We start from the raw sequence: 27,036 nt of genomic DNA, 5'->3' as shown, positions 1-27,036 counted from the left end.
ATCCCTTCTGGTACACATCTGTTGAAAATTATCTAAAACAGCAATTTTCCTCAGGATACAACTGCACCTCCAGTCTTATGGAGCAAGTGACTGTATTAAAGTAGACTGTCTACCCATCAGTTTCATGGTTGGTTGAGATCTCTTTGAAAATATCAGTCTGATGTGGAAGCTACATGGGCAGGCTGAGGTGCAACCTTCCTCCCTGATCTACCCTAGGACAGGGCAGCACTCAGTCTAGGAATCAAGGTAATTTCCCAGCCCCCAGCTACACCCATGTCAAAGACTGGTTGTAGGGCATAATCAAAAGTCTGAGAAGCTCTCAAAGACTCAAAGAAGTTCTCAAAACCTGAGATTTTCAAAGCCCAAAGCATCTAAACTTGACAAACTCTTCTCAGGGATCTTGAGTCTAGCAGACAAGTACTCTGTACATGCAAGCATCAGCAGCTGCAACAGATTCCTAGAAAACTTTCTGATTTATACAAGTAACCACATTCTCTCCCTTGCATGGCAGAATGATTATGAAAAGGATGTGGGACAATGTCATCTGGGGGAAAGGGAGACATTACATGACTGGAGGGTGTGACAATGCAAAACAGCGCTGACAATTTCTATGCGTTGAGATAGTACCAAATGACTTTATTATACCCATACTGAAAAACACAATTCCAATTTATATTTAAATAGCTTCCTGAAAAACAATGGTTTTTTTGTTTGTTTTTGGTTTGTTGTTTTTTTTTTTTTTTACCAGGGCAAACACACTGTTAAAATACAGCTGTTTTCCCACAGCACAATGAGTGCACAAGATGCAGGATCTCATGCAGGAGTTCCACACCTTTCATGTACTATACCATGCACATGTACATCAGAAACAATTCCCAGAAAACCTCCACCTACACTCATCTGCTAGATATTTCTCATGCATACAAAGAACAGTTAATATGAATTCTAGTGCTGGTTTGGGAAAAAAGAGGGCTGTCTAAACTTGCTCACATTACAAACTTTGGTGGCAATTTTGCAAGAAAAATGAAGAGATGTTCATGACTCATGTTGTTTCCAAATATTGCTGGAAGTATTTGCAAAGTTCAAGTGATGGATTTGAATGGATGGGGGAACAGCACAATAGGAAAAATTGTCTGGCAAACTACAAAAAAATGGTTCTAGACATCTGATCCAAAGTAGTGGTCTGAGTATTGAGCTGTTACAGTATAATGCAATTTTCTGTGCCAGTGTGTCTTTTGGATCTACATGATATTAATGACTTCACATTACACAAACTTTTCATATTTAAATAAACATGAAAAAAATGATCTTCTTTACAGGTGGCTTAACAATTTCTTTCCTCTCCTCCAAAGAAATGAGAAGCCACTTATTTTAGCTTATTGCACGTATTTCTTTGACACCCCACACCAGTTACTTTTGAAGGATGCGATAGGATTATTACACAAAAATAAAGCTAGTTAATTCCTGTGGCTTTACTGCCTTATTAAGTTACCAAATTATTACAGGAGTACTTTATATAGTGCAGGAGAAACTAAGGAGTAAAACTGATGGAAATTAAAGTAAAGAGAAAAAGTAGTAAGATGACAACTATATTCATTGGTTGATATTTCTAAATTGGGAACTGCGTATCAGGATAGGAACATTACAGACGCCTGTGTGCTTCTCCTCAGGAAAACTGTTCCAAAGAATTCAACGACTGCCTTGATTTTTACTTTGTGAGCTGTCTGAATTTACCTAAGCATTGTGAACAGTATGCTTACTTTATCCTATAAGATCTTAAGTCTCTTGGCAATACATTTAACTTAAAAACTTTTTGCACACTCGTATCACCACTGTCATGATAATGCTTATGACCACACAAGCATCTTAAAATGTTGCATGCAGAACCAAAATAACCTTTCAGACGAAAACACTAAGCCATCGCTGTTGCTTACAGGAAACACATTTTAACAAATAAAGAATCACAAGCTTTACCATACCACATTTCAAGAACTGTTTCCTCTTATGTAGCAAAGGCAAAGCTATTCTGCTTTTCTGTGACAAAGTACGAAGGTTCTTAACTAAGAAGGTTTAAATTTTTCCCAGCTATGAAGCAGTAATACGATGTTATTATATTACTTATTATTATATAATAAGTGCTAGCAAAAATGCAGGCAACGGAGTAAAAAGACCACGTGAGCATGGAAATGGAAAAGCATAATGCCTGCAGAACTGAATAGGCAGTTTTGCACAGGTTAGTCCTGACCATTGTCTACCTTTAGTAAGTTGAAAGAACTTTGAAAATAAAAGGGAACTAATCACTTCTGCCTGAAAAAGGCTTCTGTAGCTGCTACCTACAGACACTGTTTATTTTATAACTTTTTAATTCCACCTACTGATCTACATTATGTGAGAACGCTTCGGTAGTTCATGAACAATAAAAAAAAGGAAGAAGGCTTGATCTCCCTTTAGCAGGGGGCATTTTCAAGGTTTATCATATGCAAAACAACCAACACAAAACATCATTTGTTTCTTTGAAGGTTCAGGTATTCCTGAAGACAACTGCAGTATCTGTTGACAATGAGTAGATGTAAAGCGCAGTCAGGAGAAAAACCAGAAACTCCCTCTCTTGCATACAATAATTATCAATAAGCCATTGCAGCAATGACATACAAGCTTTTAAAGGGACCTACAAAATAGGTAAAGCACACCTAATATGGTGTAATTCAGGTCACTGTGGAGAACAATAACATCCTCTTCAAAAGGATTAAGACTGGCTTTATATTTCCCAAAATTAGCAACAGAATACAAGACAAAATAATTTACAACTCTAAATGAACAACTGTCTTATTGTTCTTAGGTAAACACGGAAATGCAAGCCTTTCAAAAATTCCAAATCCTTCAAGCTGTTAAGTAAACCAAATAACTATGCAAATGCCGTTAAATCTCAAACAACCCAAGCAAAAGAACAGAACAGCACTAATATGGACAAACAATGATTATTAGAAATCACACAAAACACTTCCAAGAGCTACCCCAGTCAAAGCAAAATGACCACCCACGAATGTCTGATAAAATTCTGAATAGTGAGTTAAAGTGGAAAAATCTAAGCAGAGCAAATCATGTGCTATTGCACATGCACCCCACTGGATACTTCCATGCATGATAAACATCTCTACTCCCTAAAGCTCCAAGGAAGAAGCCCTTCAAACCACTCACTGCTCTGACCGTGACTGACATGGATGCTGATGGCCTCTTCTTCCTTTTTGTAAAGGCTATGTTTGCCTCTTCTAATATGCAGAGATGCAGTTCAACTGTCTTTGGCCCCACTATGATTTGCAGGCTTTCCTGATATCCCAGAGCTCATGCCCTTCATCTCTGTGCTTCTGCGTGCTTGAAAGGCAGACGACTAGGTCGTAGAAAATGAGAGAATAAACTGAAGGGAGACACAATAAGGACAAAGCGGACAGATCTGCAAAGCTGAAAGTTGTGGAGGTGGGAACATAATCTTAGTACACACTTCCGGTTTTGGTGGGGGGAACTTAATGCCAAAAGCTATGACACTTCATGAAGCCAGGTCTCCAAATTTTAGAAATCACAAGAAAATGAAAAAAAACCCCACACAATGAAGAAACAACACCTAACCTCACTTTTGAAAAGTGAATCTTGGCATTTTGATATATCACAAAAGTGAAAACTTCTCTTGTTGCTATTGTATCACCACACTGCCTGAAATCCACTGCTCTTCAAACAGAACACATACTTCCTCCATCACAAGGAACTCCCAAATGCTCATATAAATTAGCAGTTGTCTTATGCCAGGAGGACCATCAGGGGCTCACACAGTCTTTGGAAGAAGATAAGGCAAGAATTAATTTTGTGCATTTCCTCTTCCCACATGAAAGTGCTCCACTGTTTCTTAACTTTTATATACAGAATTCTGCAGGCTTCTACACCTGTGCTCCCTGTGTTCCTCAGGGCTCAATCAGACCCTTATCCTCCTTCCTTTGCTCGCAGAGAAAAGAGATTGTTTAGTCGCTGGCTAACGTGTAAGTTTGCTCTCTTGGCTAACCAAAGCTGCGGGCTAAGACAGCAGCAAAACGCTCTCTTTTGACTGAACGTGGGCCCAACAGGAGGATTTTTTTATACAACAGTGCCATCTTCAGTTCCCTCAGGAAAACTGCTCTACTGAAACATGACGCTGGATGCGAAGTCTAAGAAAAAAAAAAGAGCCATAAACGGGGTCCAAAAAGCAGCAGGGGCTAAAAAAACACCACAAAACCCACAACAGATTGGTGCCTCCAGCTAGGATCAGAAAGGCAGTTCCCACCCCGATCTCAGTTTTGGTTCCAGGACCAGCTCACAGAAATCTTAACTACAACAGCAGAGGGCACTGCACTATAAGGGCATGTAAGGATAAGACAAGGGAGAATGGCTTTAAACTGAAAGAGGGAGATTTAGATTAGGTATTAGGAAAAAAATCTTTACTGTGAGTGGTGAGGCGCTGGCACAGGTTGCCCAGAGAAAATGTGGCTGCCCCATCCCTGGCAGCATTCAAGGCCAGGCTGGATGGGGCTTGGAGCATCAGGTCTGGTGGCAGGTGTCCCTGCCCACGGCAAGGGGGTTGGAACTGATAATCTTTAAGGTCCCTTTCAACCCAAACAATTTCATGATTCTAAGTCTCCCACTATGGCCTCCTTTTGGGAATAGAAATGTTAAACTCTAAGAAAACATGCTAAATAACCTCTCAGATATGTATTATTTTTGCAGGCATAGCAAAAACTCTGGGCTCATGAATTTTTCATATTTGCTCAGTCTCAAAAAACAATACATTTTTTTTCCTTAAAGGCAATAAAGGTTGCTCCATTCCCTCAGTGCTAGCCTATACTGTATTTTTCCAGCATGACTTGTAGAATGCATACACACCATTTTCACATACTGACAGTCACTCATCTCCACCATCTGTCAAGCTTTCTTGTATTGTCTCAATATTTCAGTTCATTGTGCTAAATAAAAACCATAATGCTTCAGTATTCACAGGATATTTGGTGTTTGAAGAGCACTTTAAAATCCACATGCCAAGTTCTTGTAAGAACACTCTTTGAAGTGATGTCAATACAACAGTCTTACAAACAAAACACAGTATGAAGTTCTGTACACCTGGTGCTTAGAAATAATATACAAAGTAGGAACTGCCCACACTCAGACCTTGGTTTCCAAATGTTAGCTTTCCGTCTCTGTAGAATTCTGTTAAACAACTCATTGATATATAATCATTCTGTAGCTTCATGCTTCCTCATACCTTTTGCACTTAAAGTCTTCTGGATTAAACTGTATATTCATGATCCCGTAACTGCTTTCATCACCTCCCACAGGAACCAGGAGAGGCTTGGTATCCTCTTCCATATTTGTGATCCTTCTTCTAGATTCCGTTAGCTACTTTGACCTAAAGAAAAAGAAATGAGACAACTACAGGTAAGTAAAATTGTCCCTGCTAGGCATTTAACACTGGCTAAGTCCCACAGCTTCGGAAGCTCGTGGGGTGAAAAGCGTCTTCAACTTGCCACTTGAGAATTCTCATTCCATAATGCAAACATCACAGGGCAATTACACAGTAATTTTGATAACACACTACCCCTTTAAGTTGTCAATGTACAATCATGCTCCAAATCTCTTTTAGCACAACAGACAATATAAATTAAAGGAATATGACAGATGCTGTTGCTTATACTGGGACTGAAACAGGTCTGTAAAAAGTGAGGTTCAAAAACCTTTGGGCTAACACAGCTAAGAGTAAAGTCCACCATGTGCAAATTAAGTATATTCATACATAGGTCTTATTTACCTGTTTCCAAAGCATGGGACTTGTTTTCTTACAGCTCCTCTGTAAGACCAGTGTGATTTTTAAAGGAGCTGTATTTCCAGCTTGTAACAGTACAACTGAGAACAATTTATCAGTTATTAGGGACTACTGTTTCACTAAATTACTTCAAACTTTGCAGCAGACACATAGGTAGTTTTCCAGTGTATTTCCCATAATAAAGATCAGATTATTGCAGTTTACCGTGTGCAGGCTCTTTGAATTAAAGACAATGAATGGTTTTATAATGCATTAATAATAACGTATTCTATGCATTCAGAGCACTCCTGGCCAAACAATGGGGAGCAGATTGCTTTTAAGCTAATGGAATTCTACTTAGACTGAACTACAGTCCCCACATGGGACTGGCTATGGTCTTGTGTGAAGCTGAACAAATGTAATGGCTTTAACAGCTCTCATCCCCGCTACCTCCTTAAGTTTCTCAACCAGGACTCCTTCTTCAAACAAAAATGGTAGAAGTATCTGCTCTTTCAGTGGGACTGTATCCTGATGATTTAGAATGTTAAAGAGGCTGATGCAAATACAGATGAGAACCAGAGCTGGCACAGGGTAAGGAAATACAGCACTGGACATTTGAAATCTGGGGTGACAGTGTAAGAAGATAGATAGAAAGAGTGAGGTGTGTGTGATGCTTCTGTATCCTCATGGAAATACACTGTGCAAGCCCAGTGCCCGAAATTACATCAAGTAAATTAAGCACTGATATGACTCTATCCGTTCCTAGCTGTGTGTTGCCAATCCTCTTGCATTAGCTCATCCTGCTAATGCCTCTGGGAAAAAAAAACAAACCAAACAAAAAAAAAACAAAAAACAACCCACCCAACCAACCAACCAACAAAACCACAAAACAACAAAAACCTAACCAAACCAAAACCAACAAAAGAATCCAAACAAACCAGCAAAACCCAAAGAATCTGAAGGGAAGGATGAATAAGGAAGCAAAGCTATCATTTTTCAACCATGTCCACTCTGTGGGGTCAAACAGTAGCTATGGGAGCATGGAAAAATACTGAAAGAGTGCACAGGGAGGAACGCAGAAGCACACAGATCATTCCTCATCTCACCCTACTGAGGAACTGCATTTTAGGGGACAGGCACTAGCTTCTGCTCCCCTCTCCTTCTTCTGGTGTGCTGAGCACTGGTAATGGCTCTCTGCTCCCATCACTCTGTCCTGCATTTTTGCAACTCTCTCGGAGTTTAATTGGACTTAGCCATAAAAATGCAGATGAAAATTTAAACTCATAATGGCTGCACTGAAATAGGAAATTAATTCAAACCCCAAATACTTGGAAGTGGTTTTAGTCAGAATTTTCCAAAAGACTGTGGTACCAAGATCCTGTACTTTCACAGCCCCTGGTTTATGGCACAAACTAAGCAGACATCTAATGCTAATTTAAGATACTGCTTTTAATACATCCCTTCCCTAAAACCTGTTGTAAATAATGTATTTGTGCTTTTCAAATCAATCTGGCAAATGCAGACAACATCGATCATCAGTTTGATTTTCTCTGTGCCATGTCTACAAAGAACCCAGATATTTTATAATATTCCATAAAGGAAAAAAAATTAAGCATTCTTAAAACATGGCGTACATTAAGTTTGGCTTGACAGCACAATTTGAAGCTTACAGAGTTGTTGCTTACAGACTCTTCAGGGTCTACTTAAAAGATCCATTAGCAACAACAATTTATTTTTTAAGTGCTTGCTGTTGAGAACAGACAAGTGAAGCATATGGCCAGCAAACCGATTATTTTACAAACAGATGCAGCTATCACACATGTTACAGCTGGAGCCAGTACAGCTTGAAAGACAACTGTAAGCAGAAGAGCAGAACGAAGAACGAACCTGATTAACCTTTCTTTTATCTAATTTCCACCCATTCTGGCTGGACCACACTCTCAACACATTAATTTTTAATACATGGGATGGAGCCAGTAGTGCTATCTGAATTCATTGTCTAACTCATACCAATAACCTCTTCTGAACTGCTTACTTTCCTAGTGACCTAATTACCTAATTTTTTATGCAGGGTATCTATCTATTTTCATCTCATTCTAGATGTTTCTTAAAAAAAAAAACCTGTGATACTACATGCAGTACTCTCTATAGGGTCTTAAAAGCCTATAATGAGGACTGAAATCTCAAACATGAAGAATTCATGTCAAAAACCAAAGTTGCTTGACAAATCTCATTCTGTTTGCATACTGTATGATATACCATGATTAGAGTTAGCAGGAGGCTATTGTAGCCTTCAGAGAATTGCTATGGATCTCTGGGAATTAACATATGGCTGCTTGGAAATGGACAAAGCTGTTTTAAGGATACTTGCCTCATTTGCTGTGAAACTGGATTTTCCTGCAAGTGGGAAGGAGGTAACTGCTAGCTGTAGTGTACCTGGAGTCAGTGACATGAATTCATGGTACTTTGTCTTTGGCACTGATGAATTATAAAAGCATTGCTGTTCCTGCCGTTTAACCTCTCAGTCTTTCATCACAGATACACTGTGAAACTGCCTTTTACCTAAAGCTTAGCTGTGATTTGTACTAAGCACTGCAAAAATTTCCAAGAGGACTAGTTAGCGTTTGTTGAGCAGCAGATAAGGCAGATCAGTCTCACACAAAAGTGAACTGAACACTAATCACTTTGCTGCTCTGACAAAACATTTCCCATTCTAAGATATGTCCGGCTTGAGAAAAATAATGTTCTTATAACCATTTCTAATTGATAGAATAATTTGTATGTACCAAGATGACTAAGATTACCTAGGAAATTTTAATTTTCATTAAACTTAGCTAAGTTTAATGCTCCAATCTTCGAATACTCCAAATTTGTTACCTCTGTCCTTTTGAATACAAGTTTGTGTGTATAATTATCCTTGCACAGTTAACTGGGTTAGCTTTGTAATGTATTTGGTAATGAATGAGAAATAGGGATTTTCTCCCCAACAGTTGCAGGCTGTATCTTCTCTAAAAATCCTTGTCTCTCCAGATCCTCTGGTATTTGCTTGTCACCATTCTACTCTTCTGCAAGTTCTCTTTTTACATCTGCAGAGACTTTCTTTCTGTCACCCTACAGTACAAGCACCTTGGTCTCTCAGCTTTTTCTAGTAACAGCAGAGATGAAGATCAGAGAGAGTGCTAACTGCATTCTCCTACAACTTAAATCTTATTGATGAAGCAGGAACAAAGGAAGAAATTTCATGTTTTCCCCTACAGCATGCTGCATTGCTACTGAAGGGACAATGCTGTGAGAGTGTTTTCTCTGCACCCATATTTCTTTTCCTTTTCAATTCAGCTTTGGTGAGGAAATCATTTGGTTTTGCTTGTGAAACACGTAATCTATCATGTAACTGCTGCAACTTAGTCCTCCAAACATTTGACTCCACGAAGGCAATACTCTGGCTTTGCTACCCCCATGAAAGTCAGTGGTAAGTGCTGTTGAAAACATATCCCTACATTTTCCTGGCTCTACCCGACACAGTTATTAAGAAAAAAAACATGCAACTTCCACAACAGCTGTGATAAAGGAAATACATTCTTGACATACCTATGTAGTACCAAAACCCCCACAAATATGGAGTAACATTGACTCTAGCATCTTTCAGGAACTGCTGTACACTGCCTTAAAGCACGCTTGGTTGTCCTCCTTCCTTTCACCTAACAAGGAATGGCTACATCTATAGGGAAACCTTTAAATACTCTTCCAGATATAAAAAATCTGTCAAAGCTGCTAGCATGCTAAAGTAAGTTTGGAATTCTCTTCTGGATAAGGGCTTAAAACAGGAGGCATGTTTTCCAATCATATGCTATCAACACAGTCCTAACCATCATTAATATCTAATCAGCTACATAGTTAAACGTCATCAATGTCAAGGTATCTTTCAACAGTCCAAAGTCTGCATAGACTTTAAATCCTCCTCTCCCTTTTCTTTGTAGGATATAATTACGCCTATTGCTGTGTTGAAGCTCAATATGCCCTCCCATCCTTTTTATAATTCTTCTACAAACATCTGCAGCACTGTATCAGAAGGGCAGCAAAAGAGAACAAATAGATGAGAATTCAATAATGGAGGTTTTCTGTTACTGGTTGTAAACTATGAAGCACTACCTAGCGGTACACAAGTTACCCCTTCCAGTTCCACTCCAGGCTACACTCCACATGGTTTTTATGTTGTAAATATGAAACAGGGTTAGACCTTCATTAATCTTCTCCGGCTTGCCCCTGTGAGCTTCTGCTTTCACTGCCCTCAGGTTCTCCCTTTGTCTCCTGTTACAAAGTCTGAAAGCTCCAAGGAGTGAAGATTGGTGGTTGAAGACCCAGCAGATTTAGAAAACTCATTCTAGCCTGGCGGTTGTGCTGTGATTTGGTCTTCTTTGTACTGGATGACAAAACTATATTACAGTTTGCTTGCACTGTGAATCAAACAATGGTGGCTTATGGCTCAGACACAGATGCGTGTGCCAATGCTTTAAGATGAGACACCCACCTTGACAGACCAGAACTACAGTGCAGGCCACGGAAGAGGGTTAGCAAACAGGTTTACCCCACAGCAGGAACAAAACTGTGCTCAGTATGTCAATCATGATAGTCATCTCACAAGCACAGTCTGTGCTTTACTGGTTTGTAGGTCTGGTATTTATCACAGAACCTTCCCTGAGGGCAGGGTGGGGAAGGCAGGAGCACTATCAAAACATTAATGGCTACCTGTGCAACTGGACATGGCGCTGGAAAAACAGCACTGGATCTCTGAAAGATATTTATGCTCCGTGTCACTAGAGCTGAAGCTGCTGCACAGACAGCAGTGGTTCTGTAATGATTTCGCTGTAGGAGACTCTGTGGATCAGCCATCATAGAAGAAGTCAGAGCTTTTAATCTATAAGTCATGCACCTTAGAATAAATAAATACTGAACTTAGTCATCTATAACTTGTTACTTTTCACCCTGAGCAGTCTTAAATTATTTTTATAGTGATTTTGCCACCGAATGCTGTTCTTATGCTTATTTGCAGCAGCCAATTTCTTTGTTTTGGTATTTCCAGTGTTTCTTAAAAGGACTGCTCTGAATCAGTTAGATTACACAGATAAAACGTGATAATTTAAACTGTGGGCACATATTGTTTCATTTCTTATTTAAAGTCACTATTCCTAAACACCTACCTCATGCTTGTAGTTTAAATGCAAAAACCCATTTAGTTCAAAAACAGGAAACTATTTTTAAAAGTGCTACTTCATGTGACCTGGTATTCTTTTAAATTTTGAGGTGAATGGATGAATAAAGCTCAAGGCATAAATCTCAAACTGCAGGATGTGCGTGTATAAACTATGAGAAATAAGGAGGGCCTACACTGAAGGACAAGAACTTTAAAGCTGGACAGCAGTTCCTCGGTTCCTCTCTGGGGCAGTGCATCCTGTTATCAGAAGGGACTGAAGAATGCTTGCCCGAAAAGCAGGAGCCTGGGACAGCATGCCACTAGTTAGCTTGTTCATACATCCCTACAACTGTGTGGCTGAAGACGATTAAAACTGCACAAGCAATGTGTTAGTAACTTTTTTTTTTTGAAAAAGCCTCTTAAATATACAAGCTGAACCATTGCTGAGCTTTTGCATACCTCAGACTGCACCACTGGGTATGTGGTTGCTGCCAGAATCTGAGTAAAATTAAGAAATGGAGCACTGATTTGTCTTCAAGAGATAAATCAACTATTATTTGTATACAGATTTTTTTTTTTTTTTTGGTGGAGACTGTAAAGAAATACTTGCAGGAACACAAAGTTATCACCTTAGGTATGAATTTACAGTTTAAACACCATTTTGGTTTCAGGTCGTTGGGTCCACAGGCCCGTTAAATCAGATGTAGAGTTACTTCCCGATTTATGAGTTACCCGAGAAGCTGTCACGCCGTTTCTGCATATCAGACTGCGCTCCGGTGTTCCATTGGGCCTCCCACGTTACAAGCGCACCAAGCAGGGTGTTACCAGGCTCTGCGGCCCACGCCGCTCCTCCCTGTCCCCCTCCTCCCTGCAGACCCAGAGCCTCGGCAGTAGGCAGGGTGTCTCGGAGGGGAGCAGCCTCGGCTCACCCGCCGCAGCGCAGGGAGCCGAGCAGGCCAGCGCAAGTTGCTGTCCGGCCACAGCGGGCGAGGCAGCGGTACCCACCGTCTCCCGGGAGCCCTCCGTGCCCGAGACCCCAGGGCCCCGCCAAGCCGCCGTTCCCTCCCCGCCCCGCGGCCGGGCCCGAGAGCGCTCCCGACCGGTGCCACACCACCAGACGCGACCGCTCTACCTGCGGCGGCGACGCCGCCTCGCTCCGCTCAGTCTCCTGCACCCCCCGTTCTCGCGGCGGCAGCAGGAAGCGCCAAGGGCGGCCCGGCTGTGGAAGCCGCGCGCTGCAGAGCGCAGGACTACGTGTCCCAGGGAGCCGCGCGGGGCGAGCGGGGCGGGGCCGGGCCGCGTTCCCGGCGCGGTGTCGCGAGGGGCGATGAGGCCCCGTGAGTTTAGTACCGGCGGCAACGCGAAGCCCGGGTGCGGCGTTTGTCGGTCTCTGCTCCGCTGTAAAAACAGCTTCTGTGTGGGCAGCTGAGCGCACCGGTGTCCAGGCGCTGGGCTTCCTTGATGTGAGGCACTCGTGCTCCGTGCCTGGCCAGTTCTCAGTGGGGCTGCTACGGTATGGACAAGCGTTTACTGCTTTATTCAGCCATGAAGATTCACATTTGCTGGTGATGGTGGATTAGGTGCCTCTCATCTGTTTGCTTCCATGTCTCCTTGGTCAGCATGTTGATGAGTGTAGGCATGATCCCTGCCAAGGCAAACCACTGTGGCCTTCGTGTGACTGGCCGAGTACCTCCTTGGGGAATGACGAGTCTCCTGACCCGCGCAGGGAGGTTTGCACCCACTGCTGAGCACAGGAGAGGTCAAAAGGCGAGACAACTGGGACACCAGCCAGCCAATGCAGCTTAGAAGTTCACTACTTAAGTCTTTTGGTCCTATGACATGTTGAGAACATGTCCTTTTCATAGTTTAAACTCTGGAAAGTCATATTCTAGGGGTATTTATAGCACATGCTTGGGAAAAAACTGCTGAATTGCATGCAGTTTTCACAACCTGTACTTTCTGTTCCAAGTGCAGCCCAAAACAGATCACATGGCCACCGATGGGGCTGATCCTGCAAGAAAACTGCTGTGTAGTTGAATTTCAGGCTGGATGGCAGCGAGACAGCAGACACACCACCCATCATCCTGTTCAGCTGCACACAAGCTCAGGCAGACCAAAACTCCTGCTCCTATGTAGCCCTGCAAACTTACTATTGCCTTTTGCCTCTCAGCCACTCTCTGGGGCCAGGTGCACATTGCTGCTTTCAAACACATCAAGATTTTGGTCAATGAGTCAGGAAGTCCATCCATCTGCTACCACATGCAATTTGAAATGACAGTGTTAACACTGCATGCTGGTGCTATGAAAGTGAATTAAACTAAAACCTAAAAAAAATAGAGATGCATGAAGAACTGGTTATTTTTGGTTTACAAGCTTCTAGTCTTACTCCTGCAGGCCTGTCCTGTGTGTCCTGTGCTAGATACAGGGGGTTACTACTGCAGGAGATAGATGACCTGCATTTCATGTCATTCTTGGTCAGCAACTATAGTCCTCAAGGTATGCTTAGGAAAAATGTTTTACTTTAAGAATCTTAACCAAGCCAAACAGAAGAGGAGAGATTTCTCCTGCTCCCTCACGAAAACCGCTGCAAACACCTGTCTTCACAAAAGTCACTGTCCTGCAGTGTTTGTGTTGTGGCTTTCTGTTCTGAGGACACAGTACGTTCTGGGCAAAAAGTGTCTTTTCTGCATGGCTGGTGTCCTGGGTTCAGCAGTAGCAGTCATTTTTTCTCCTTCTTGGTAGCTGGTGTAGTGCAGTGTTTTGACTTTCAGCTCGGGAACAGAGTTGATAACAAGCGATGTTTTGGTTTGGCCAAGGACTTTGTGAGCCTCATGCTCTGCCAGGGAGGATGGGAAGCCGGGAGGAAGCAGAGACAGGACACCTGACCCAAACTGACCAAAGAGGTATTCCATACCACAGCACGTCATGCCCAGGAGGTAACTGGGAGTTAGCCGGAAGGGCTGAGAGACTGCAGGTTTGGAGGAGGTATCGGTCGGAGCTTGGTTGGGCTTGGGGGGCGAGTTATCGGTCGGCTGGTGGTGAGATGATGTATTCTCTTCCCTTGTTATTTCCTTTATCATTATTATCACTGGTGGTAGCAGTAGTGATTTGTGTTATACCTTAGTTACTAAATTGTTCTTATCTCAACCCGTGGGAGTTGCATTCTTTTCGATTCTCCTCTCCGTCCCTCCGAGAGCAGGGGGAGGGCAAGAAAGGGGGGGAAGTGAGTGAACGAGTTACCTGACTGGGTTTAAACCACGACAGCTGGGCAGTGTTTAGAAAAATGGGAGCCTAAATTCATTGAGGACCTCTTGGTAAATTTGTATGACAAAAACGGTATTAAATCCAGCTCTTTAAAAACTTTCCACCAAACACTATGGTGAATCTTCTTTTGATTTAGCCTTAATGGATACTTTTACTTGCAGATAATTGTAAAATGCACCAAGCTTTGCTACCTTCACTACATACAGCCTAATATGTATCATCCAGCGGTGCAGGTTTAAGCTCACTGTAAGACAGAGAAGCTGGTTTTAAGTCTCTTGGCTGCTTTGCATTCGGAGCACAACCCATGTCCTGTTCTGATGTTTCTGAAAAACAAGCAGCTCTAAAGGGTAAGGCTCAGCTGAGCATGAAAAAGGTAAAAATAACCAGAGCCTTCGTTCAAAGAATACTCTAAAGTGGTCTCATCTGCTGCAGCAATTTGCCTTATTGTTGCCCTAAGCCTCTACTAGACACTGAGAAGTTCACTGCAGAATTACAGATCTGGTATAGAAGATATGAAAGCTCTTAAAAGAGGCACAGTTTTTCAAATAGATTTTCTGACAAACAGATTTTCTGACAAAATCTGTTGAACATGGCAGGGCAGGTCAACGAGCATCACATTTACAGAATGGTTTACACTTCCTTTATGATTTTCATAATAAGCACTGCTGTATTATTTCACAGGATGAAGAAGGGTGCACAGAAGGCGCTCAGAAACTCAAGTAGCTCAGAAACACAAGTGGAAGGGCCAGGGTACTTTTTTTTTACAATACTTAAAAGATGCATTGAACTGATACAAGCCCTGTCTCCATTTGCCTGCACTTCAATATAAATAAAACTCCTGAGCCAGGAATTTATCCCTCTTTCCTCTAACAAGTCTGGCATAACAAAAAACTGTGGGAAAGGGATGTTGTTATTTTTGTTTAAAATAAATATATAGCGTGTTTAACATAATTAAAAAGCTGGGGGTTCGGGTTTTTTGTGGGTTTTTTTTGGGGGGTGGGGGGGTGGAGTTTTGTTGTCTTGTTTTTTTCCCTTTCTAGCAAAGAGGTATGCCCTGTTAGCTGTTATGCTACTGCTGAAAACTCATTTGCAGGAGAACAATTAATGTCTTGGTTGCATTTCTGCCAAACAGTGGATTTCATAGAATCATAGATTTGCTAGGAAAGGACCTTAAGATCATCTAATTCCAACCCCTCCGCCATGGGCAGGGACACCTCACACTAAACCATGTCACCCAAGGCTCTGTCCAGCCCAGCCTTGAGCACTGCCAGGGAAGGAGCATTTACTACTTCTCCAGGAAACCCATTGCAGTGCCTCACCACCCTCACAGTAAAGAATTTCTTCCTTGTATCTAACCTGAACTTCCCTGTTTAAACCCATTACCCCTTGTCCTATCACTACAGTCTCTAAAGAAGAGTCCATCCCCAGCATCCCTATAGGCCCCCTTCAGATACTGGAAGGCTGCTATGAGGTCTCCACACAGCCTTCTCTTCTTCAGGCTGAACAGCCCCAACTTTATCAGCCTATCTTTATACAGGAGGTGCTCCAGTCCCCTGATCATCCTTGTGGTCCTCCTCTGGACTTGTTCCAATAGTTCCATGTCCTTCTTATGTTGAGGACACCAGAAAAGCACACAGTGCTCCAACTGATGTTTGTGAGGTAAAAGCACACTCCAGGTTATCATGAAGGAATTAAGGGATATTCAGATGCCCAGAGAGCCGAGCAGGACTGTGAGGGGTACTCAGACACTGTGAAACCCCATTTTCCAGAGCTGCCGTTCGCTCTCACAGGCCTCGGGACTACCCCACGGCCACAGCGCGGTCCCCCAGCCGCTCACCTCTGCTCGGTGTGGGCCGCGGTGTGGCGCGCGGCACCGCCCCTCCTCCGCCGGCCCAACGGCTGCGCGCCACGCTTCGCCCCGACTGCAGAGTACGGAAGCACGCGCTCTGCCGCTGAGGCGCGAGCCTATTGACTGGCGGGCTGGGCACGTGACTTACCAGCAAGTGCACGTGGCCGTGGCCTTACTAGGGGCCTAGGAGGAGCGGCGCCATTTTCCTTCTGTGCAGAGCGGGGGCGGTGCGGAGGTACGTGTGGGGTTCTTCCTTTCTCTCCTCCTGGAGAATAGTCTCTAATGTGACAGAGGACAGTGAGTGAGTGCTGGGACAGGCAGGCTTAATGGTGTCTGCTGTGTGGGCGCTGTGGGACCCACAGTGGGGGGCAGGCAGAGGTTGCTGCTAATTTATTTTGCCTCCTGCAAGCAGATTTGTCAGGCCACAGCATGAACCTAGAAGACTGGAATGCAGAGATGGGGGATGAGGCATCACCAGTCCTCCCACCCCTGGAGCAGGTATGGGGTAGCAACTGTTGTGCTGTAGCATGTTTGCTTTTCCTCCCCTTCCTTTTTTCCTTCCATCCCCAAGCCTGCTGCCTGGACAGTTGGTGGGTTGAGGTCCCCTGTAACTCGTGAAGCACTGTTAAGTGGAGGAACTTGTTCTTAACTTTTGTGTTGAAAAGACTGCGTTTTCTTAACAAATAACTGCAATTTTAGTTTCTGAATGTTTAGTTGCCCTGCCTCCCTGGAGGTTCTGGGACCGTGGTCATTGTGACCAGTTAAGTGTTACTCTTCCACCTGCTTAATGCTGGCTGTCCGTTTCCATTGGGTCGTGAGAGGATGTGTCATTTTTGGAAAAGTATATTTCATGAAAGTGGCACATACTAGTAAGTCATTACTTACGATCTTTGGGCAAGGAGTTGAGTACCAGTGTGGGTAGGCTAGTAGACTAGCAAAGGGTGGAGAGAAAGTAAGAAGAACTAGTTGCAGATCAGTGGTAAGGGGTATTCAAAGGGCTCTGTAACTACTGAAAGTGGTGGTTCCACGTGCCTGCCATTTTCCCCTTCTAATAGATTCCCTTATGTATGTCAGATCTTTTGTTTCTGAAGTTGTAGGTAAACTGAGAACAGATCATTGGTTTTTGAGTGTTAGTAGGCTGCAATTTCTCACGCAAATCAGGTTGGTTTGATGGTTCTTGTTACTGTCTGTTGAATAATGAAATGGCAGTGGTAGAACTGTGTTACTAAAGACTAGCAGAACCATGTTTTTTAGTTATAGTTTAGTTCTTAGATATGGGTTTGTTACCTAGCTGATAACTAAGTACCTACCACAGAGCCACTTGTTTTCCTCTGCTACCTTGCACCCTGGTGATATGGGGAGGAGAACTGGAAAACAGAAGGTAAAAGGTTGAGATAACTGTTTAATAATTCAAATAAAATACATTGAAAAAATACTGAAAAATACTTAAAAGATATTATAGTATTGTTTTGAACAATAGATGTCTGTTGACAAGGTGACAAAGCTGCTGCCTACAAAGACAGAGACAGAAGGTAAGTTAAACTTAATTAACTCCGCGTTAGCTGTGTATAATATGGTTTTGGTGACATTCAGATGCAAACAGTATGCCCTTTAGTATACCAGAGAGTAATAAGTGAACACAAGAGTCTGAGAAGACTGCATCTTGGTGCAGTAGGCAACTTGTTTTAAATGCAAGACTTAACAACTGTATTTGTTGTGTTTGGCCTGGGTTTAACATGATGTTGTGGTTTTTTTCTCTCTGTAGGCTAGCTTCACTGAAAGACCAAATAGCACCTCCTCTGACTTCAGTCCAAGTGTAGGCTCATTGGGTATGTAAAAGGCACTTTTACAGACATTTTGGGGGAGTTGATCTCTTGAACAGTTTAGGAGATTAAAAAAGCGCACAGTACTATTGTTGTGATATTTCCATGGAGTAAGCAGGTAACATAGTGAGCAGACTTCCCTCTTGACCCTCAACCGTTCTTATTTATTGCAGGTATGTGTTGAATACAGCATATGATTTCTAGTGAGAATCAGTAGGTGTTACCTCACAAGTGTTTCTAAACATGAACTGTATTGAAAATAAGTGTTATTTGCAATGTTTAGCAGTTCTGGTGATACCCTTTTTCACAGATGTGTTGAAAATAGGAAAAGGTCAGATGAAGTTGTAGAAAGGAAATCCTGAAAATACAAGACAGAACATTAAACTTGAAGTTTTACGTACAGAAGTTAGAAGAAGTTTAGATTAGGAGACAGAAGTTTTAAGTATGCCAAGCCAGAGTTCCTGCTGAAGGAAACAGCAGACGTGTTTTTTAGGTCTCCAGGTTGCTAGCTACAGTAGTAGGTGGCACAGAACAAATAGAAAAGGCAGTGCTTGTGAAGAGAACTTGAATTGCAAGTTAGGTAGAAGTGAGTCTTGATGCTTCATGGTTTGTTTGTTCCAGCTCTTTCTTTCTGACTAGCTGTCATCCCTGGTATATTTCCGTTACACACTGCAAAAGTAACTTGTTTTCTGATTTGTGCCTCTTGTACTGAACTCATGGCAGGGAGGACTTTTCTGCTGAAGATCTTGCTTTCACTGTCATCGTCAACCATTTATTCTTTTCCTGAGCTGTGCATATTTTGCCATTTTAGATCAGTGTGAGCAATTTCAGAGTGTTTGTTTTGATTTAACCCAATCTTTCTGATGGCTCTTAGATGAGGGGAACTCTGCCATTCAAGCACAAGTAGTAATACTGAGATGCTTTACTTACGCTGGTTATGAGTAAACCTTATTTGCTGTTTAAATAAAGAGTTAAAAAACTAAAGCTGCTTGGGAAGTCCAGAGGTGAGGCTTTCACTTCATAAGATTATGCCTCTTGTCTTGACCTTGTTTAAAAGGGTACATCAGCATTAGGGGTTCTTTCCCTACAACATGATGGAAAAAGGTGTCCTTTTATTTTTTTTTTTTTTTTCCTCCAGAAAAAGCTGCATGGGCCTTACTTCTTTCTTTTCTTGCAAAACTTCTAATTTGTTAGGTCATGCTTCAGCTGATCCTTAAATTAAGCTCTCATGAGTTGCTTTCTTGTATGCAGTGGACTTCTAGCTGCTTTCTTGTATGCAGTGGGCTTCTAGGCTTGGGACATAGCTTGCCTGTTTGACAGTAAATGGCACGAGTAGAGCTAGTGTATGCAAGTTAAAACTCTTAGTTTAGTTTTTTTCCTTGAAACAATAGTAGTAGTACTCTTGTGTAAATAATTGCAATAAGGGTAAGCTAAAAGTAATATTGCATACTTGGGAATTATATTTTTATAAGGAAGACATATATATATACACACAATATCAGGATTTAATAGCTCTTACTCAGTGATATGCTCATGCAGTGCTAGTTTCTGATGCCAGTGAACTGGGAACAAGGATTTATTCTATTCTTTTTAATCTATCAAATACTGCTTGAAAGCTAGTAAATTTACAGTGGTAAATAATAACAGTGATGAATTAAACACTAGCATCTAGTACTTCTACAGTTCCTGTAAGACCAGTGAGCATGAAACCTATATAGAATCAAGCTTCATGAAAAGTCACACAGTAGGTAAATAATAATTCTGAAAGTTGCTATTTTACCAATCTTAATGGGTTGGTTTGCAAGTAACAGTGTGGTCTACAGTCAATTTTGTGTAAGTGCTAAGCATAGCAGACTTGACTGAAGAGTTATTATTGATTCTATTCTGTTCGCTGTCTGTAAATCTGTGTTGTTATCCAGCATGTTTCATTAGACAGAGGGCAGCATGGTGGAGAAACTTACTGAAGCAGGTTTACTGATCAAGTATTTTGTTGACACGCATGTGCTTTCCAAAAACTTTGAATATTTAATTAGCGCAGTATGATTAAGTTATGAAAATTTCAGTGGAAGAGGAGTGATGGAATAAGGGGAGAGTCTTCACCTACTTAAAGGCAAATAGACTTGGTCAGTGGAAGCCAGTCTATTGTAATAAGCAATAAAAATAGCAGTTTAAGTAATTGGGGTGGTTTTTTTTCTGCTTGTGCCATTTAACGTGAATATCAGAATCTTTTATACAGTGTTTGCCCCAAACTACTCACATCTTCCAAGTGAGCAGGAACTCCGAACATTGTTCAGACTATAAATGCAGCAGTTTAACATTTCCATTGTTGTACAAGCCAAGTTTCTTAATTGAGTGTACTGGTAATGTACCAAATGTAATCAGTTTTCTTTTTTCCTTTATGACAAGCTCTTGTACACAGGTGATCTTTAAGGTGTTTATCTTGTTGCAGAATGTACTGATGCCTAGGTTTTTTTTTAGGGGTATCTATATCATTCTGTAAAGCAGTTTTTACTTGGAAGGAAAAGAGTGAGTTTCCATGATGTGTCATATACTTGTACATCATGGTATTTTGTAGACTTAGTGTTTTGATTTCAGATTTCATAACTTTATTATGGTTACTTGTGTACCCTGATCTTGACTTTGATACTGCAGATTATGGAATTTCTGTTTTAGAGAGTCACTCAGGTTGGAAGGCCATCTCTGGAGACTGCCTGGTCCAGATCCTTCTGTAGAGGAGGGTCAGCTCTAGCAGTTTGCTCAGGACCTTGCCTAGCTGAGTTTTGAATTTCTCCAGGGTGGAGACTGTGCAGGTGCTCTGAGCAATTTGTCTAGTGTTTAACCATACCCATAGCAAAAAGGTTTTCCTTACGTTAAAATGGAATGTCCTGTATTTCAGTTAGTGCCTATTGCGTGTTGTCCTCTCGTTGGCTATCAGGGAAAAGAATCTGACTCTTTCCATCTTCACTCGCTTTTGTTAAGATGTAAGATCCTTTGAGTCTTCTTGTTTCCAGGCACAGCAGTTCCAGCTCTCAGACACTCTGTGTTCAACAGCTGTATCAATCTTTTCTTTGTCTTTGTGGTTGTTTGCTGGACTCCCCAGTATGTCAGTGTCTGTTTTGTACTGAACAGCCTAGAACTGAATGCAGCACTCTAGATAAGGTGTCACCTGTGGGGAAGGACCACCTGCCTCCACCTGCTGGTAACATTCTTCTTAGCTGTTGGCCTTCACTGCTAGGGCACATTGCTGCCTTATGTTCAGCTTAATTTCCACCACGGCCCTCCTTTTTTTTTCTCATCAAAGATGTTTTCCAGCTGGTTGTCTCCAGTGTGTACTGGTGCCTGGAGTTATTCCTCTGCAGGTGCAAGATTTTTCATTTTTCTTTGGACTTCAGGATTCTTGCTTCAGATTGCTTGCCTATGTCTTTGTGAGTTTCCTCTGAGTGAAACAGCCCTGTGCTATGTACTGGTTTTGTGCATCTGCAAGCTTGGTGAGGGCCGAATCAGTCCCATCATCCAGGTCATGAATGAAGACAGTAAACTGTGTTGACCCCAGTGGGGCTCTCTGCTAGTGACTGGCTTCCAGATGGAGTTTGTGCTGCTAATCACAACTCTTGGAACACAGTTGGTTCAGCCTACTGAATCAGTCCTCCTAAATGTCCGGTTATCTAGGCTGTTTGCTTCATTGGTTTTTATGTGAAGATGTTATGGGAGACAGTATCAAAAGCCTTACTTTCTTGTTTTCCAGGTGCTTTTGGAAGACCTAATAGAAATCAGCATATGCAGGATCATTTTGGAGGGTATTCTAGAGATAGAGGTAGGTTAGATGGTTAAAATTTGTTGTTCTGGGAGTGATTAAGCCTTCCTTTTGGATAAAGCATTTAGAATGGAGGATCTTGCAACTGGTGTCCAGGTGTGGAAATTCAAATTTTACTGGGTTGGTAACAGTACTGTTGCTGAGAGTTGCTGTTCTTCATAGAAAACAGTAGTTGCACCTGTCCTAAGCTTTGTAATTTTGATACATTTTCTTTGCCTTATAAAACAGCACCTTTGTCATGTGATTGTTTTTTTTTGTTGTGTAGGAGCTAGGCTACAGGTCCAAGGTGCCTTTCGGCCTGAACGGTTCTGTAATTTTACTGTTGGGCTTAAAAAGCCAAGCATACTCCAGCAAGCCTATCTTGAAGTCAAATATAGCTTTGGATATAGCTTTGGACATTGACTCTTTTTTCTAATTACAGGTAGTGGTGAATCTCTGAACAGATGGTGTCAGCCAGTGGGTACATTTGGTAGCAGAAGGAATTTTGCCAACAGAGGTAACTTTCCGGAGTGTCTGTAATTCTAATGGCTAGTCGTATTTGATGCATTAAATTTTTCCTGTGGAGTTACTCAGTTCTGTTATATCAGAGTCAGGTAAGTATTTTATGAGTTGGAAAATCATATGCCTGGGTTACCACTCATTATTTTTCTGCATAACGTAGGCATTCAGTATCATCTCTTAGTTTTGACTGCATAATACCACCACATTTGCTAGAAGGCAGGACTCAGCATTGTTTTGTTCACCTCTTGCTTTGCTTCCATTTTTCTTGGAGAGGTGTATTGTTCTGATAATTCTGTTGAGTCATAATGTAATGCAAAAGGCAGCTGAACATTAGTATCCATATACACGCTATGTGAGGGAGTGTACAAGTGCTCTCCAGAGGAAGATCTCAAAGCTTTCTTCAGGTTCCATAAAGCAATATTTAATACCTGTGCTCTTACTGCTTATAATATCAAGTGCCACTCTGGTATGCACTGCACATTGAAGTGCTTAGTAATTGACAGTGCGGCAGTATTGCTGTACATGCTTCCACCAAGTATTATGGGAAGCACATCGGACAGTGGAAGCTGCTACCACTTAACGTGTCTAGATCGTTCAATGGCTGTAAGTGGAACAGGTTATGAAACAAGGGAGGTGGAAACTGATACAGGCAAAAAATACTTCACTTTTCCATATGTTTAGACAAATCGCTTAGTTCTGTTGTACTTTTAATCTGAATTCATAAAATCGGGGCTGTGAGGAATAATTGCCAGATAAAAGGCATTTGATCTGCACATGCAAAAATAAATGGGCAAATGAATTTGCTGTGTACTGTGATGTACTGCAGGTTTTCAAGAAAGGAATGCTGTAGAAAATTCCAGTGCACAAAATAGAGGTTTTGGAAGATGTCCTGGTGGCCTTGGACGAAGTGAGAGTAAGGTTTTTATTTTTTTTCTATGCTGAGTGATTTGTGTGGCAACAGCATATAACCAAGGTTTGCTTGCTTCTTGAAACAAGTACAAAGGTGGAAGTTATGTTGAAGCTTCTGTTCTTCAGCAGTGTTGTAGAACATGGATGGCATCTTCAAAAAATAATATTACTGCAAATAATACGGCGTGGATTAGATTTACAAAGAATGTTTAAGTTTTTGCAGTGTAGAGATTTTTAAGTAAATGGTACTAGCTTTTGGCATAGTGTTGTATTGTGCTAGTTCTAGACACTATATCAACTACACTGTTTATTACTTATAGATATTAAAGGTGAGCAAAGAGAAAGACCCCAGTCTGGCACTTTCTTTGGCTGTACGGGAAGAGGAGCATTTGGAGGTGCAGGTGAGACTTTTTAGTAGGGTGGTAAATCTGTCAGATTTCCTCACTGTAGATTTTGTGGCAATGCAGTACCTTCTTAGCTTTGCTAAACACTGTCTCTGTGATTGTTCTCCCTGTCTGAATTAAGAACATCTTGCAGATGTTAGGTACCTTGCATGCCTGTGCACACGAGACAGATTTGTAACTTGGATAAATTTTAGAAATCGTATTTTCAAAGCTGTTGTCTCCTGTAATTTTTTTTTACCTTGGTCCTACTGCTACTGGGTCAGTTAATGCACAGTGAAGCAGAGCTGCTAACCCCAAAATACAAAGCAAGTCTTTAAGAGCGCTCTCAGTTTCAAAATACTCACTCTAGACTTTTTCAACCCCTCATATAAAGGGAAGTGTTTTAGGTTTGTGTGGGTTACTTTACTGAGAATAAGGGTTTAGATCTGAGAGACCAGCTCTTTCTGATGACATTATTTTAACGTTTTGGGTTTTTGCTGCCCACAAAGGAACTTCCTCTCATTGTCTTCCTTTGCCACTGGTGTTACTGTAACTTGTAACTCATCTGTTGTGCTACTTAGAGCATAGTCTATCACTTGCACAAGTCCCAGGATTAAAATTAGAAATACCATTAAACCAGTTTTATGGATAGTGGATGGCTGATATTCTCAATGTGGGAACCGTTTATATGATACTGGTAAAGAATTTTTCATTGTAGTAAAGATAGAATAATAAGTGTGCATTTTCAGAAGCGTTCTTTAACATCCAGAGAGCAATTGGTTTGCCTCTGTTGGACTTAGTTCAAATTAAGATTTTTAGATTTTTAGTTCAAATAAGCATTTAGTTCAGAAGCATTAAGTGTTTATACAGGCAACATGTTAATATTCGTAGCGGACATAACCGCATCCTTAATGCGGTATAGTAATTCCTTTCGTATAATCATTGTATGAAATACTGGTATGTGAAGACTGTCATGGATATTGGTTGGCAACAGTTGAACTAGTCTGTGGAGATATTAATGTGGAAAGATAATTCTTCATAAAGAGGGAACTGTGTTGTTTTATAGTAAGAGGTGTGTCTGGATCTAGCAAAGCAACAGAGCAGGCACTGCTAGGTTGTTGTGCTGCCTCCACTTCTGGATAGCGTTCTTGTCACTCTGACAGAATTTGTAGAGGTAGCAAAGGTAGGGCTGTGTTGAGCTTTCTTAAAACAGTTATGCTTTTTGTAATTAGAGATAACCGTGTAAGTGTCTTATCTTCAGATGGAAAAACAAGTATTTTAAAGTGATTACATGCACTGTATGTTGCATCTTTACTCAGATTCTCTGTTACTCTCCTGATGAAACTGTGATTTTATAGAGTTGCTTAGATTCTTAGATTTTCTCTCAAATGAGTTTTATTCCTATAAGGAATAATGTATGGAATGGTTTCTTTAACAGCAGCTTCCAAAGAACACAGTGAAGAAATAGGATCTGGAAGAGGTGAGTAGCTTCTTGGCAAGTGACATGCCAGTTTTAATTTCTTTTCATCTTGAGGAGCATTCTGTTACAGGAAGTTGCTGAAAGTGATTAGGTAAAAAAAGAAGGTAGTGATACAGGTAAATGCAAAACATCTCAAAACTTTTCACTTAACATAAACTTTGTATGTTTAAAATTCATTCATCTTTAAATTACTGGAGACCATAGTGGTGGTTGTCACTTAAAGAATGACTAACATTTTGGAATGGAGTGCTGTAGAATTCCTTTATGCTGGCTGTTCTTTCCTCATAATGGTAAAGCTTATATACCTGAGACACAAGTGTTAGAGAATTTAATTGGCAGTGGTGTAGGAATCTGAGTGATGATAGTCATTAAAGCAAACCACAAAGGAACAGTAGATTCTCAGTTTCAGATGCTGTTTCTGGAAAACGGGCTCCATGTGTTTTACTGAGTAGAAGCTAGTAAACAGAATTTCATGATCTGTGAATGCAGGAGATCAGGTTCCAGTGTGTGATAAATGACTTCGGCATGTATTGAAATTCTCAGCTGGGACAGCCTATTAAATGATTACTTGCCTGCGGTGTTTTTTGCAGATGACTTTAGCCTTATTTTGCCTTTCTCTTACCCTTGAGATTAAAAAAAGACTAATAGTGAACTTCTGAATTCATATGAATAATTTTGGTTCTTGAGCCCTCCTCATTTTTGATCCCTGTGATTGTGAGCATCAAATAATTAACTTTCGTTGTGGTTTAAGCCCAGCCGGCAACTCAGAACCACGCAGCAGCAAACTTACTTCCCGCCCTTCCTCCCCCAGCTCCCAGAGGGATGGGGAGGAGATTCAGAAGAATGTAACTCCCACAGGTTGAGATACAAACAGTCCAGTAACTAAGGTATAACACAAACCCCCTACTGCTACCACCAATAATAATGATGGCTTGACTTCACGAACGAAGATTTGGGAAGGGCTTTACCCACACTTACTGCAAGCATGCTGATGACTAAAAAGGCCAATGTGGGGTAGGCAAATCTGGTTGCAAAAAGCACAGCGAAAGGTCTTCTTCGGTGGTATAGGTGAGGCACGATTCTTTCTACCTTTTCTCCTCAAGACTGATTCTGCATGTGTTCTCAAAAGGAGACAGCAGTGTTACATATGATGTGTCTCCAAGTCTCCTGGTTGGAGGCCAAGGTGGGTCACTGATTGTAGTCAAGACGGCCGAGGTTGAAGTACTGTTTCAGAGAGTCCATATAAAAAGTGTCTTTGGGGCACTTTTCTTGCGGCAGCCAGTGGTGAGTTCACTGTAAAACACAATCTTAGGGAGGCAGTAATCTTTCATCCTAGAGACGTGCCCTGCCCAGCGCAGCTGTGGTTTCAGCAATACGGCCTCGATACTGGTGGTCGCTGCCTGTTCAAGGACAGTAACATTTGACATATAGTCAGTCCAGTGAATGTTTAGAATTGTATGGAGGCAGCACTGATGGAAGTGTTCGAGGAGTCGCAGGTGATTATGATAGATAACCCATGTTTCAGACCCATATAAAAGAGCAGACAGTACAATGGCTTTATAAACACTAATCTTTGTATTTCAGGTGTTCATTGCACCAGATTCTTGTATGGAATTTTCCAAAGGCTCTATATGCCTTTGCTATTCTGTTATCTATCTCTTTGTTGATTGTGGCATCCGAGGAAGTAATGCTTCCCAGATAGCTGAAGTGCTGAACTGACTTAAGCTCTGACTCACCAATGGTAATGTAGGGATGATGGTAATCTTCTTGTGGTGCAGGTTGGTAGAGAACTACTGTCTTCAAGCTAACTTCCAACCCAAGAAGCTCAGCCGCCTCCGCAAAGCAAGATGTTAAGCGCTGCAGAGCTGCTTCTGTGTGGGCAGCAAGGGCAGCATCGTCAGCAAAAAGCAGTTCATGGACAAGGTGATACAGGGTCTTAGTGTGGGCCTTCAGTTGCCTTAGAATTGAACAGGCTCCCATTGGTACAATATCGAATATAAATGC

General features: G+C 41.6%; 2 protein-coding genes across 2 annotated transcripts in view; one reads left to right on the top strand and one right to left on the bottom strand.

Annotated features, from left to right (window-relative positions):
* The window catches only part of SLC38A9 (solute carrier family 38 member 9), a 39,606-nt gene extending 34,181 nt beyond the window's left edge, over nt 1-5,425 (bottom strand). The window contains exon 1 of the mRNA XM_062604328.1: nt 5,282-5,425. Within this exon, the coding sequence (XP_062460312.1) occupies nt 5,282-5,385 (104 nt within the window). The 5' untranslated portion in view covers nt 5,386-5,425. The remainder of the gene's footprint in view (nt 1-5,281) is intronic.
* An 11,003-nt stretch (nt 5,426-16,428) lies between these two features.
* Nucleotides 16,429-27,036, top strand: part of DDX4 (DEAD-box helicase 4) — a 31,975-nt gene continuing 21,367 nt past the window's right edge. The window contains exons 1-7 of the mRNA XM_062604315.1: nt 16,429-16,620; nt 17,888-17,951; nt 21,691-21,763; nt 22,185-22,255; nt 23,087-23,173; nt 23,490-23,570; nt 24,991-25,032. Coding sequence (XP_062460299.1) covers nt 16,552-16,620; nt 17,888-17,951; nt 21,691-21,763; nt 22,185-22,255; nt 23,087-23,173; nt 23,490-23,570; nt 24,991-25,032 — 487 coding nt within the window. The 5' untranslated portion in view covers nt 16,429-16,551. The remainder of the gene's footprint in view (nt 16,621-17,887; nt 17,952-21,690; nt 21,764-22,184; nt 22,256-23,086; nt 23,174-23,489; nt 23,571-24,990; nt 25,033-27,036) is intronic.

The sequence above is a fragment of the Pezoporus occidentalis genome, unplaced genomic scaffold (genome assembly GCF_034315485.1).
Source record: "Pezoporus occidentalis ecotype Australia unplaced genomic scaffold, CSIRO_AGI_Poc_V1 ctg85, whole genome shotgun sequence".
Taxonomy (NCBI): Eukaryota; Metazoa; Chordata; class Aves; order Psittaciformes; family Psittacidae; genus Pezoporus; species Pezoporus occidentalis.
This window is presented reverse-complemented; position numbering and strand designations above follow the sequence as displayed.